Source organism: Echiichthys vipera, assembly GCF_963691815.1.
Source record: "Echiichthys vipera genome assembly, chromosome: 17".
In the NCBI taxonomy this organism is placed as follows: Eukaryota; Metazoa; Chordata; class Actinopteri; order Perciformes; family Trachinidae; genus Echiichthys; species Echiichthys vipera.
In genome coordinates, this window is record NC_139842.1 from 13702006 (window position 1) to 13714283 (window position 12278).

Consider the following 12278-nt stretch of genomic DNA (forward strand, 5'->3'; position numbering starts at 1 on the left):
TCTCATAGTTGTTGGACACTGTTTTCAACTAATAAGCTCTAAAAACCCAGAGTACACAACCTGTTCAGTACCAAACAACTGCCAGCTTTATTGACGGGCTAGGGAACGTGAACATACGTATAGCAGCTAAAGTGATACCTATTTGCCTCAGGAGTTAGAGACCCAAACGGAGCTAAAAGAAAATAAATATTGGCTTAGATTCACCAGTGGCCAGAAACACTCGAAGTGAATGATAATGTTATTCCATAACTGCTGGATTTTTAAACATCTAATTGTTTGCAATTTCGCCAAATCAACTTAAGATGTGTCAATGCTGTGTTTATAACTTGTTGTTGCTGTCGCCAAGTTATTGCAGGTTTAATGTATTTATTAGATTTCAAAACAACTGAGGAAATACACAAAAAGGGAATAACACAAATCACAAAAAAACTGTGTGTAAACTTGTAGTGTTACAACATGTGTTGTAAGATACTGTATTGTAAGCGAAGCCTACTGTTACCACATGTAGTGTGACCTAAGGTTGGAGGTCAGATAGAAGTCAGTCCAGAGCCAAACACCCTCACGGCAACTGGAGCCGATCCCAGTTGACACCGGGAGTGAGGCGGGGTACACCCTGGACAGGACGCCAGTCTATCACAGGGCACATAGAGACGAACAGAGACAGACAAACATTCACACCTACGGGCAATTTTAGTCATCAATTAACCTAACACGTGTATGTCTTTGGACTGTGGGAGGAAGCCGGAGAACCAGGAGAAAACCCACGCAGACACGGGGAGAACATGCAAACTCCACACAGAAGGGCCCCAGCCGGGATTCCAGGAACCCTCTCGCTGTGAGGGGACAGTGCTAACCACCACACCACCGTGTCGCCCTCCACTCTCATGTCTGTATGCTAAATAAAGACTACCATGACCAGCCGGTTATGTTAGGGTTTGGGTGGTTCGCTATTTCTTGCATTTGAGCAGTTACCAGGCAACCCTCAGAACCGCCAGGAATGTACTGGTTACAGCCAAAAAACAGTTCAACACACAACCCCCCATAAAACATTTTTTTTTCACAGTGCGTTTACATGCAGTTTAAAAAACGGATTATATTCCGATTAAGGGCATTCCCCGGTTTCTTAAACACCATGTAAACACCGTACCCCTTGTAAAATCGGTATGTTGGCGAAGCACCACCTATGGTACAGGACGTCGGTTCCTCCGTCATTGTCCCATTCAGCCCCCGCTCATGTATACTTGGGGAACTTCAATAATCCGATCATTCCCTTGACCGGGGTAAGGCCATTTTCGGGTTGCTGATGTGCATGTGAACGCACTGATAGTGAGGTTTAGAGGACCTGAAAGGCAGATTTTGTTACACTTGGCCAGAGCCAGAGCCAGAGCCTGTTTCAGCTGGTTTTTAATTGCTACTCTACGCTAACTGTGTGCTGGCTGCACCTTCACATTTAGCATACAGACACGAGAGCATCAATGTATACCTGTCTAACTCTTGGCAAGAATATAATTAAGAGAAGCCTACTCCCCAAAAAAGGTAAAGCATCCCTTTAAATTTACTGTGGACGTTCATGGCGTCCTGAAAATGAATCCCGGTGACCTCAGAGGATGCATTACCCGAATAATATGATGATTTAACTCTAACTGACTATGTTGAAAGGGAACAACCACAAAATAGTGCTGCTCATTTAATAGGCCTAAGATAAGGACATACCTCAGATATAATGTCCATATTTCCCTGAGAGAATTTCTGATTATTTCTTGTGATGTTATGTCGGGCTGTTAACTAATGTTGGATTTTAAATTTGTTATTCTTGAGGAATTCTAGGTTAAAATGTCTTGAAGGTTCAGAGTTCAATGTGAGGGTAAAGTTGAGGTCATTGTTAAAGGAAATGGTTTACACCCAGAGAGGAGAACAAATGCAAGTGTGTGTATGTGTGTGTGTGTGTGCGCGCGCGTGTGGCTGAGGGTGTGTTAACACCATGTATCACACACACAATCATCCACCCCTTCCCGTGACAGTATTGTGACAGAAAGTGACGAGGGTATGCAGGTGGACGTGAAAACTTTTGGAGCCCCCCACCCCCACCCCCACCCACACCCCAGACCTCCACAGTGCTGCTGCAGCTCACTGGCTGGAGCCCCCAGCAGGGGAGGAGTCTGTCGGCAGCCTGCTGTAATAAAAGGCGGCTGCTCATGGTGGTAGTGGAAAACAGATTCGGAGGAGGAAGTCTCTGCTTGAGTTGCAGTCTTTAACAGGAATGAACTCCCTCTCATGCCTTGTGCATCTCATACTCTGACAAGTGGACCGTCTGTCATTCACTTAAACCTAGGGGCGTTCGTCGCTCATCTTCTTTAGGCTTGCCGGGAACTTTTTCCTTCACGTTTTTCCCCCCTCACCTATTTAAATTAAACCGTTTTCTAAGATGACTTGGACGGCGACCAGTTGTTTTGTCACTTTGGCCATCCTGTTTCTGTGGCGGGTGGAAGAAATAGCAGAAGCCTGCAGCTGCTCCCCGGCGCATCCTCAGCAGGCGTTTTGCAACTCAGACGTCGGTAAGTTGATCGGAAGCATCATTTTGTTCATACCGCCTATTTGTTTGAATATATGATGACAGGGGTCCTTTCATTTATTTCTGTTCTGAGAAAGAAAGAAACCCTGTAAATGCTGAGAGGGAAACTTCCCCTGCTCTTCTTGTGTTTACAATTACAGAGGGAGAAGGATGGAATTTTCTGCCTCTTTCCACTGCCCCCCTCTCTTTTTCCTCTGTCTCTCTCTAATCATCTGTTGATGTGCTTGAGTCTTGATAGTGTCAGAAATGAAGGTTGCTTTATCTCATTTGTTAACCAGTGGTGGAATGTAACTAGTATACACTACTACATAAGTACACATTTAAGATACTTGGGTATTTCAGAGGTAGGCTACTTTTACTCCACTAAATTTGTCTGACAGCTTTAGTTATTTTTCTGATTACAGTTTTTCATGCCCTTGCTGTCCAGTGAAAACCACTATCTCCAGATGTTTTGAATATCAATGTTTGTGATAGATTGAAGGATGAAGTGTCCCTTTATGTGTTGAGAAAATCCTCCCATTTTCTTAATTTTTAATAAACCTATTGGATCAGCTGGAAAATGAATTGTCACAAAGCTGAAAACAGTTTTCAATAAGTTCAGTAAAAAAACATGATAATAATATAGAGTATGATGCTAGATTAAACTAACCAAGTGTGTATAAAAGAGTCAAAATGAGCACAGCCTGTACAGCAGTAAAATGCAACATACGCAGTAATAGAGCAGGCATATTAATCCAGAAACATACTGTATAGTAAAACATTTTACTGCTCAATGAAAACTTTTACTTTAAGTACATTCTGCTGATAATACACATAATACACATTTCCACATGTTGTTTTAAATTTTCACAGTGTAGTGTTAGTACCTTTACTTAAGTAGCACCAAATGTCAAATATTTGAACAGTTTTCACAAGATTGCTTAGAAAAGGAATTTTGCCACATCTTTGTTTCCAAAGAAAACAGTGCAGACAGTAAACAAGTAATGCTCATCAGGATCATGCCAAAGAAACTACTCTTACCATCCTCAGCTGAATGGTTGAGAGGTTTATGGTGCACTTCCTTAATGACTACTAAAAGGGAATTTAATTTGCTCTTTCTCAAAGGTCATGTGGATCTCTTCCCACTTATTTTTCACCTTTTACAAAACACAGCTTGTTGCTGCCTTCAACACAGGCCTTAAGCTAACTTGAGTCTCAACAGTGACCGGCTTGTGTAGCTATTTAAATTGGTGGTTTGCTGAGGGTCTTTTTTCTTGGTTGTGAGCTGGCTGAGTGTGTGGTATGTGTATACAGAAGCAGACTTATTCAAAGGTTTCTCTTTACCATTGGATTCCATGACTCTGGAGGGTGAGGAAACCACATTATTCAGCCGGAGAGTTTACTGTAAAGGAAAGTCTTGATTTCTCAGCAGTTCCTTTTACCCTTTTCATCGAGATCATTTCAAAGTTGCCACTTCTCTAATGCAGTCATGTAGCTAATGTAAGACACTTAGAGATAGTGAAGGAAGTTAGCTAAGATGGCATTTAACTGTTTTTTTTGTTTTTTTTGGAAGGTTTTCCACCTCTCTGTGGTAATTTCTCAAAATTCCTCACGGCTTCAATCGGGTTGGGTTTGCGTACTTTTTTTTAAAATTCAGACTTTATATTCTGTGTAATATCACAAATAATGTATGGGTTTTTAATCAAGCTTAGGCCCCAAACCGCTGCTGTGGTTCTGGCTCTGGTTGGGCTCGGACAGAAAATATGCAGGTTCAAGTAGGGTCGGGCCGGATTTTCATTTTTCATAATTCTAGGTATAGGCAACTACTAATACTACTAATGATATGATGTGATAATAATAATAATAATAATAATAATAATAATAATACAAAAAGTCCTTTTTTGCACAGTATTACTTTTATAATGAAACATAGACAGAATTGAAGACAGGTATTTTCATTTTTTTTTAACTAATTAATGCTCAAAATAGTCAAATTTATAATGCTAATTCTAATAAAAGCAAATACACTCAATATTACATACAACTCTCTTATTTTGACACACTGGAACTTCGGCATGCATTTAATTTGATTTTTCTCTTTATTTTTAACACTATAATATCATTTTTATGTTTTCCTTGCTCGACAGTATGAATAAGATCATTTAAAATCAGTTCTAGATGCAGGCTTATCCTTCGTTTCACCATGCCATAAAAACATAAAGCACCAAAAAAAGCCATCAAACACCAAAAGACAAAAGGCTCAGCATACACACTCGTGAAAAAATACCACACTATTACACCTGTCTACAAAATACACTATAAACATTAATGTTTTAAAATTGCAGCAAAGTCAGAAGTTGCATCCTGGACCTCAATTTGTTCAACACCTCGACAACAATTGGGTACAAAGGATTGTTTAAATATATTTGTCCTCGCTACACACTAACTCCCTGAATCCTTTGCAGGATGTTACACGTTATCATTCAATTGTTCGGCAGGTGGAGGGCATGGGGCTCTATCTGTGGATTCTAAAGGAAAGTGCTGATAGTCATCTGAACTGCCAGACAGATTAATTCATTCATCACTGAGGTCAGGTCCTAACACGACGTTGACCCCCTGCTCCTGCTTCTGTACCATGGATAGACCCTCCAAATTAACATAAGCCACCATTTTGTCGAGGAGATCAGCCTTTCTGGATAACCTAACCTTGTTGATTTCTTGTTATTTTGTGTTGTTATTGGTATGTAAAGTCCTTGGCTGCTTTTGAAAATGATCCTGTGGCTGGCTTTGGGAAATTATGAGATGTCTACTATCCACTGAACTGTAGGGGATTGTCCTTTGCGTTATAATAAATCAAAGTTATTTGCATACAGTAGTTTGGTATATCCTTGTAGTTACTGCACGGTAGGACATTGCCTTGAGTAACCTGCTTACCATCAGACCGTTTACTGAAGTGAAAGTATTACTTAAGTTGCACAGACATGGTCAATTAGAGTGTCAGGGAATCTTTAGAAAATGACTCAAGAAATGCGTAACTTGCAAATGTAGTTTCTGTTTCTGTAGGAGAAACTTAAAAATTGTAAAGATTAGTCGAAGTTTGGATAAACACATTTGTGTGAGTTCATTGCACCATTAGGTCACTTGCAAAATTGGTGTTATAGTATTCTCGTTGTGGCAGACAAAGAGTCAAAATACAGAGAATAATAGATATTAGAAGTACAAATCCTAATGAAAAGTATAAGAAGATTGCAGAGTAAAACCATTAATCTAAAAATCGGATCAGAGTAAACTGTAGTAAGTTTCCACCTCTGTCCCTAGTTGACCTCATCTTACTAGATTTTACAAGAGACTGATGTATTTCTCTCTACTTATACTGGAGCAAACAAAACAAAATAGGTCAGCTGTTAGTTGTAAACATGCAGTTCCATTTGTTTTGTCAAAACAGACAGGGCAGGAAAAATCTTTCATCCCTTGGGTCCTTGGCTGAGGCAGAGGAATGCTTGGCAGTCATATGCTGCTCTCATTATGCATTTTCAGTTTATTTCACAATTCTCTGGGATTGTCGGGCGTACCTGTGTTACTTTTGTGAATGAGAAAGTGAATCATTTCAGATCTTGAAAGAAAGCTTGTTTTCTAACGTGCCCTGCGCAGCATGCTGTCATAAATGTCCTAACTTTATGTAGAGAAGCTCACCTTTTAGACACGTGGAAATTTGCACATCAGCATCACCATGTGCAATCCAAATGAAAGAAAGAGAAAATATTAAAATGTCAAGTAAACAGTGGTGCGATAGAGACAAACTATTAGCAAATTTCAGCACTGATGAAATGATGACGGCTGGGGTTTTAAACTCATTTCATTTTTCAAAGTAAACAAATGGATAATGGTGGATTAAACCCACGTATCCTTGGAGGGGCTCAGCGGAGAAGTCAGTTTGAATTAGTAGTTTAGTTCTTCTCTTTCAAAGTCTGGCCACTTTGTGGCTTCTCGGAGAGGAAAATGGAGGTACAGGCCCTGTAATTACATGACATGCATTTGCTTTCTTCTCTTTTTCCTCTTTGTTTTTCAAAGTACTTCCATGACCACAACACTACACTCAAAATAATGTGTTTATTGTTTGAGTAACTAGAGAATTAGATGGTTCCCTTAGTTCCCATCCATCTTCAACCGCTTGTCCCTATCGAGGTCACAGAGGGGCTGGAGCCGATCCCAGCTGACATCTGGCGTGAGGCGGGGTACACCCTGTACAGGACGCCAGTCTTTCACAGGGCACATAGAGACAAACGGAGACAAACAACCATTCACACCTACAGTATTTAGAGTAGTATTCAATTGACTTAACACGTGCACGTCTTTGGACTGTGGGAGGAAGCCGGAGAATCCGGAGGGAACCCACGCAGACAAGAGAGAACATGCAAACTCCATGTTTGGCGACAGTACTAACCACCACACCACCGCGCTGCCCCTTCCCTTAGTTCCCAGTTTTGTGAAACTTCAGATTTTTTTATAGTGCTCGGTCAGCCGTTTTCAGAAAACATCTCCTGTGAGAATTAGGTATACTCAGTATATCAGTAGAGGAACTTAATTTAAAGGTCCCATATTGTAAGTAAGATGTCTTTTCTGATTATAAAGCAGGTGAAGGTGCTATATAAATACTGAGAAAGTATCAAAATGTTCAATCCACAGAGAAATGCAATGGTTTTTTAAATTGTTTTTTAGTTGTTTTTGAGATGTCTTAAATAAGACCTGTGGTTAACACAGGCTTAAGAGATTTTAACATTTTCTTCTACAATATAAACGATAGCAGTCAATGCCCTACTTGTGAATTTCGAAGCTTGTATGTGCCTTTAAATAGGCGTTTTTTTTACAAGTGGCTGAATGAGACTACAAACATCATCACGCCGTATAGGCCAAATCAGTTGGAAGTTAGTGGGCAGAGCAGTTTGTTTATGGCCAAACATGAGCTTTTTACTTCTTGCCATTGCATTTAGTCTTCAAAAATCATTAAAGTGGTGTGCATTTGTTAAGATCATTGTGCTGAAAAAAACATGTAAGTATCATAAACTTTTGTATCGCCACAGAGCTTATTTTCCCATGAATGAATGTAAACATGTTCTTCTGAATCCCAAACGAAAAAGGATGAACTTGAAACTATACTACTAATCTAAAAACTATACCACCTTAAGCAATAATGTATTAGTGATGCAGTGCATTGGGCATCCGAGTTTGTTTTGGATTGGAATGTGGATGCAAATAATAAATGGAAGAAAATTAATTATAATTTGACTATTTTTAGCATGTTGAATACCATTTAAAGAGATAACCTTCACCCTCACAAAGTGCCCAAATTATATATCATTCACATAATCCCAAAGTGTGTTTTTTACATACTGTGCATATTTTCACCTGCCCTACTTTACACGAGTAGAAGGAGATTCTGCACACTCAGGCAAAGGGGATTACCGCTAATCCACGCTGTAGCCAGAAAAGTTGGAGAGTTTCTCATCTCCCTCAGAGTGTAGTTTGTGATTTGTAAACCAAACTCATCTTCACTTGGTGTGGATAATAGCTTGGTAAAATTTGTGAATGTAAATCATGCCTGTAGTGTATACAGCTTGGTTGTCAGCAAGCAGCTTGGTTGTCAGCATATCTGCTACAGAAAAGCATACAGCTTGCACAACTCAGCATTTTTCACATTTTCCTGGCTACAAGTTAAATCCTCCCCCTCTCTGTTATGCTCTATACCTCCTTTTCTCCCTGTCAACTTGTATGTTTGTGATGGCATTTATTTGAAGGGATGTCCTCTACGATATGACTGCTATTCCTTTCTGTTCTCTCCTATGCTCCCCTGCTTGGAGAATACAACCATCCTCATTGCTCCATCACTCTCCCCATCTGTGCAAATACACACTCCTTTTTTCCCTGTTTTCCTTTTTTTCCGAGGGTCGACTCTTTAGACCCTTAAAAGGAGATGTTCTCTTTGCCCTGTATTGTCGTCCGATAATTAGGGCACATTTGGCTTGCAGCTTCATACCTTCGTAATATAAAAAGCAAGTAAAAAAAGTCTTGATCGTATTTGGTGAGGAAGCGGGTTAGTGATGGTCTTAGGCCATCAGTAGCTGCCACCTAGAGAAAGGAAAGACTTGATCTGGGACTTCAGAGAGAACATCTGGTTAACATTACCTCAGTCTCCTCTGCGTAAAAGCTTGATTTTAAATATGATTTTCTAAGTGTCGTATGCACATGAGCAGTTATCAGTAATCCACAGATATTTAGCTACGGCTGGCATATGATCAGTGCTATAATGTACTTCAACAATTGGATTCACATGACAGAAGCAGTGATTGTGAAACACATGATTCATATTTTTGTGTTGAATACTCAGTATGTGAGCTCGAAGGCTCATCCGTATGGCTCTGATGATATTTTTCCACTTGAACTGTTATGTTTTTTTCCTGTCCTCTCTGAATCTGGGAGCTGGAAGAAGGGGAAAGGCTGCACACGAAAGGCTGCACACGAAAGGGAGCGAGGTTGATTTGCATGTCAGCACCTCTATCTAGACAGAGAGGCAGGCCGGCAGAGAGGCCTGGGGGGGCCATGGGGAGCATTCTAGTTCAGCTTTTTCAAAGATTGCTGACTGGCTTCCTCTTGTGTCGGCCCAGGAGCCTCGGAGCAGGCAGCACACATTCCTCCCTCTGATTGCCGCTGATGAAACACTCATGTGTTGCCTCTGTCTTCCTAGCACCTGGCACATGCAAACTCTTCCAGATCCAAGCCGCAGCAATGTGTTGTTGCCGACTCAAGCATGCCAAACCTGGGCAGGGCTTCGATCAGATACAGACAGATCCAGATCCTATTCACTTTCAAAGGTCCCATATTGCGTTCATTTTCAGGTTCATACTTGTATTTTGGGTTTCTTCAAGAACATGTTAACATCCTTTTAATGTACAAAAAACACATTATTTTTTCTTATATTGTGTGTCTGAATATACCTGTATTCACATATGCTCAGTTTTAGCACCTGTCTCTTTAAGACTCGCTTCCGAAAAAAGCCCAGTCTGCTCTGAGTGCTCAAAAGCCCAGTTTCTGAGTATAGGCTGTGTGCATTCCTCTGTGGATTGAGCGTTTTGATACTTTCGCATTATTTATATATTACCTCAACCTGCTTTATGATCAAAAAAGATGTGGGAAACATTTTTCAATATGGGCCGTTTAACATGATGCCAGTGTTAAGACGTGGAAACTTTGTCTTCATGTACAATTAATGTAAATGCGGGCTGCCTTTTTCTCTTTCCAGTTATCAGGGCAAAGGTTGTTGGAGAGCAGGAGGTCGATGTTGGCAATGACATCTATGGAAACCCCATCAAGCGTATCAAGTATGACATCAAACAAATCAAGGTATGTGGGATGACACTAGCTTGTTTTATGTTGGGGGTATAAACTTAATTCCAATATGAATCTAAATGTTTTTTTCTCTGTTCGAATTTTCAGATGTTCAAAGGTCCCAACCGGGTTATTGATGCCATCTATACTGCTCCCACCTCTGCAGTGTGCGGAGTGACTCTGGAGAATAATGGCAATGATTACCTCATCACAGGTACAATTTTTACAACAAAATATAACAAATATCATTCCTTGATATGTATTCATATTAGTTTTCCTGTCATCTAATGTCCTTTCCTTTCTCTACAGGCAAACTGGAGAATGACGGGACGATGCACATCACACTGTGTGACTTCCTTGAGCCCTGGGGCACCATGAGTGACACCCAGCAGAAGAGTCTGCCTCAGCGCTATGCAATGGGCTGTGATTGCAAGGTAGAAAATTACCACAGACTAAAATAATCTTTTAATGACGCATTTTTCATTGTAAATTTAATCCTCAATCTTGGGCTCTTTTCTGACCCTCAGATCACACGCTGCACCGCCATCCCCTGCGTAATCAGCAGCCCGGCGGAGTGCCTGTGGACAGACTGGGTGATTGAGAAGAAAGTCAACGGAGGGCAGGCCAAACACTTTTCATGTATCAAGAGGAGTGATGACTCTTGTGCATGGTACAGAGGGGCAGCGCCACCGAAAAAGGATTTTCTGGACATCGAAGACCCTTAACTCCACCACTGTCCAATAGTCTGAGGATGTCTAAGAGATACAAATACCAAAAACACAAATAAATACACAAGTCAAATTCTTTCATATTATTTGTTTTCACGTTAAGAACAGCCATAGGGTGTGTGCTCTGTGGTGAGGTTGATTATCAGTTTAGTCTTATCAATTCAGCACTTTCAGACACTTCTACCCCAAAATCCAAAGCACTTCTTCATAAACCACTTCAATAATTAATTACTGTTCATAGCATTTTTTTTGTTCTTTCTTAAATTATCTTTTTACCCACAGGTATTTTTTAAAGTGAACTATCCTTCTTTAATGCAACACATTCATACCTATAACTCAAAGTGTAACAATTCTGTGAATCTGTGTGTTCATAATTAAAACATTAGCTGGCAATCGGAGCCCTAATTTGTGACAGCAGAGCTATCACAAGGAACGAGTGCTCCACCTTTTCCTGTCTTGCTTCAGATTCTTTCTTGTGCCGATTATGCAAAACTCTTCTGTTTTTTTAAAGGAGTGGCAAACCCATTTTAAATAAGCACAATCAGTGATTTTGTTAATTGTTTCCTTTTTAAAAATAATCCTGAATAGACAAGAATGCACTTTGAACACAGCTGGCACAGCAGTCATATTGTCTCTAATGAAAAATGTCTGAATAAGAGGATTGAATCCTCCATTTTGTATTTTTTATAGGTTATAGCTCTTTTCTTTTTAAGGCTTTAGTGTAAAAGCACATTTTATTTAAGAAGGTTATATGATTCATCATATTCTATTGAAAAAAAGCCCACATTCTGATACTTTTTGTGACACCCTTGGTATTGTATAAAGAGAAGACCAAATATGTTAACAGTATGAGCAAAATACACATTTTAATAACTATCTGACTGGCTCATCCTCTAGGGCAGTGGGTTAAAGAACATATTGTAACCAATCATCCATTTACTTGCGGAGCCTTTGATATGACCGTAAATGTGCTGAATAATTGTCATGTGACTTTAATAATTAATATGAGAGTGTAAAAAACATTCTTCATTTGAAACTGTAGTCATTGTCTTGTGCTGGTTTCACATGAGACGTTTGATATTATTATTTTTGCATGCATGTTCAGCTGAAACTATACTGTACATTTTGACTATTATATTAAATGCCAAACCCTGTTTTAATGCTTTGCACTGGTTATTTTCACATCAATGGTTAATGTGTGCCTATTCAATAATCTGTTATGCAGCCCACATAACATATACAGATACACTTCTTTTCAAGGGAGGAACAGTCATTCAGCAGGCAACAGAAAAACAGCATAATGCACTTAAGTATATCATTTTTATCTTTTTTATTTCCAGTGTACTCAAAGCTTTTACTAAGGTTAAGTAAAAGTACTAATACCACACTGTAGAAATACTCTGTTACAAGTAAAAGTCCTGCATTCAAAATGTTACTTAGTAAAAGTACAAAAGTATCAGCATCAAAATGTACTTAAAGTAGACCTACAAACAGTAAAAGTACTCATTATGCAGAATGGTCCATTTTAGAATATGTGGGGGGTAATTGTATTTATTTTATATAGTGTTGTGTTGCTTCATCTATAACAATGCATTCTATTTTATGCATGCTATATA

The 12278-nt window shown here is 39.6% G+C and overlaps 1 protein-coding gene across 1 annotated transcript; it reads left to right on the forward strand.

Annotated features, from left to right (window-relative positions):
• The first annotated feature begins 2224 nt into the window (after positions 1–2224).
• Positions 2225–11822, forward strand: timp2b (TIMP metallopeptidase inhibitor 2b). The gene is made up of 5 exons (XM_083931495.1): positions 2225–2555; positions 9849–9949; positions 10043–10148; positions 10244–10368; positions 10462–11822. The coding sequence occupies exons 1-5, from the start codon at positions 2426–2428 to the stop codon at positions 10657–10659; spliced, it is 660 nt and encodes a 219-aa protein (XP_083787621.1). The 5' UTR covers positions 2225–2425; the 3' UTR covers positions 10660–11822.
• Positions 11823–12278: the final 456 nt, after the last annotated feature.